Source organism: Emiliania huxleyi, assembly GCF_000372725.1.
Source record: "Emiliania huxleyi CCMP1516 unplaced genomic scaffold EMIHUscaffold_8460, whole genome shotgun sequence".
Classification (NCBI taxonomy): domain Eukaryota; phylum Haptophyta; order Isochrysidales; family Noelaerhabdaceae; genus Emiliania; species Emiliania huxleyi.
The window spans coordinates 1-1254 of record NW_005195694.1 but is presented as its reverse complement, the minus strand read 5'-3'; the positions used below and the strand labels follow the sequence as shown (position 1 = coordinate 1254).

Here is a 1254-nt window from a genome sequence, read left to right as displayed (position 1 = left end):
GAGACGGGACTATCGCCTGGCGCTCGTCTGGGCAAACTTTGACCGCCGCCCGGCTCGCCACGAGCACGCAGCGACAAAATGATGACCGTGTCGAAGTTGAGGCTGGTCGAGAGGAAGAGGCTGCCGTGCGAGCCGGCAACTGGCTGGCTCGGCGTGGACAGCCGGCGGCGACTTTTCGCCGAAGAGCGTGCCTGCCGAAGAGCGAGTCTGACTCAAAGTGCACGGAGTGGGCGCCGCCGACCGTCGGGAGGAGTCCGATGGGTGCCAGGACGATCCAGAGAGCGATGAAGGCGCAAATTGCGCCGCCGAAAGTGGCGGTAGAGGCCAGGCCGTGCGCGTGGGCCGGTCGGGCCACTTCCGGGGCGAGCGATCGAGGGCCGCCGGGCTCGCCCCGTCGGCCGAGCGGTGCGAACGGCCGGTCGCCCGCTTCGGGTTGGACCCGCCGGGCGGTCCGGCGGCGGATTGCATGGCCGGGCGGGCCTCCGGGAGGCAGCCGGGGCTGCGACAGGGGCAGGGCAGAAAATCCCATTCGGAGAGCGTGTAGCGCGACCTTGTTGCTACTTTCAATGACTAGCAGGTTGGCTCGCTAGTCGCTCGCCGGCCCGCGCAGCACGCGCGGGCCTTTTTTGTGGTCGGATGTTGGTCGTCTCGAATTTGATCGTGGGCAGGGCGTGAGAAAGCTGGACGGCTCGGTCGATGCGAGCCACCAGCTCGTGAGCGACGGGCGCGACGGGTTCCTCGGCGTAGGCTTGGGCGTGGTGAGCAGCGCCGGCGAGAGAGGGACGGCATGCGGCTCCCAAACGAGCCGCACGGGCTTCATCTGGGCCGCCGAGGCCACCTCCTTGGTCGCGGTGGCGGGCGTGAAGGCGAGGTGGGCCGAGGCAAGCGCTGAACGTGCCGTGCCGCCTTGCGCCCCTGAGGAGGGACGAGTGTGTGGGGTGCCACGGGCGGGGGGGAGCGGTGAGAGGAGAGCGGTGGGCACCCCCACGAGGGGCTGCGCTGACGCCGCCTGCCACCCCACGCACGCCACTGACGCTGTGGGGGCGGCACGATCGAACGCGCTGGTCGGGCGGGCCGTCTGAGTCGCCCAAGCGGTGCTCTGCCGGCCGGTGGACGCGAGGGTGGCCCAAGAGGGCTCAAAGTACGGAGCCGATACCCGGCCGTCCCGGACGCCTGGCACGCGGGCCAATGGTCCAGCGGTCCTGTGCATGGCTGGAGCGAAGGAGGGAGAGCTCAGGAGGGCGACGGGGCAGG

At 70.3% G+C, this 1254-nt stretch overlaps 1 protein-coding gene across 1 annotated transcript; it reads right to left on the bottom strand.

Moving 5' to 3' along the window:
- Positions 1 to 586: 586 nt before the first annotated feature.
- Positions 587 to 1210, bottom strand: EMIHUDRAFT_258966 (hypothetical protein; the record flags this gene model as incomplete). The annotated part of the gene is made up of 2 exons (XM_005758646.1): positions 587 to 915; positions 1051 to 1210. 2 exons carry the CDS (start codon positions 1208 to 1210, stop codon positions 587 to 589), a joined length of 489 nt encoding a protein of 162 aa, XP_005758703.1.
- Between the last annotated feature and the right edge of the window lie 44 nt (positions 1211 to 1254).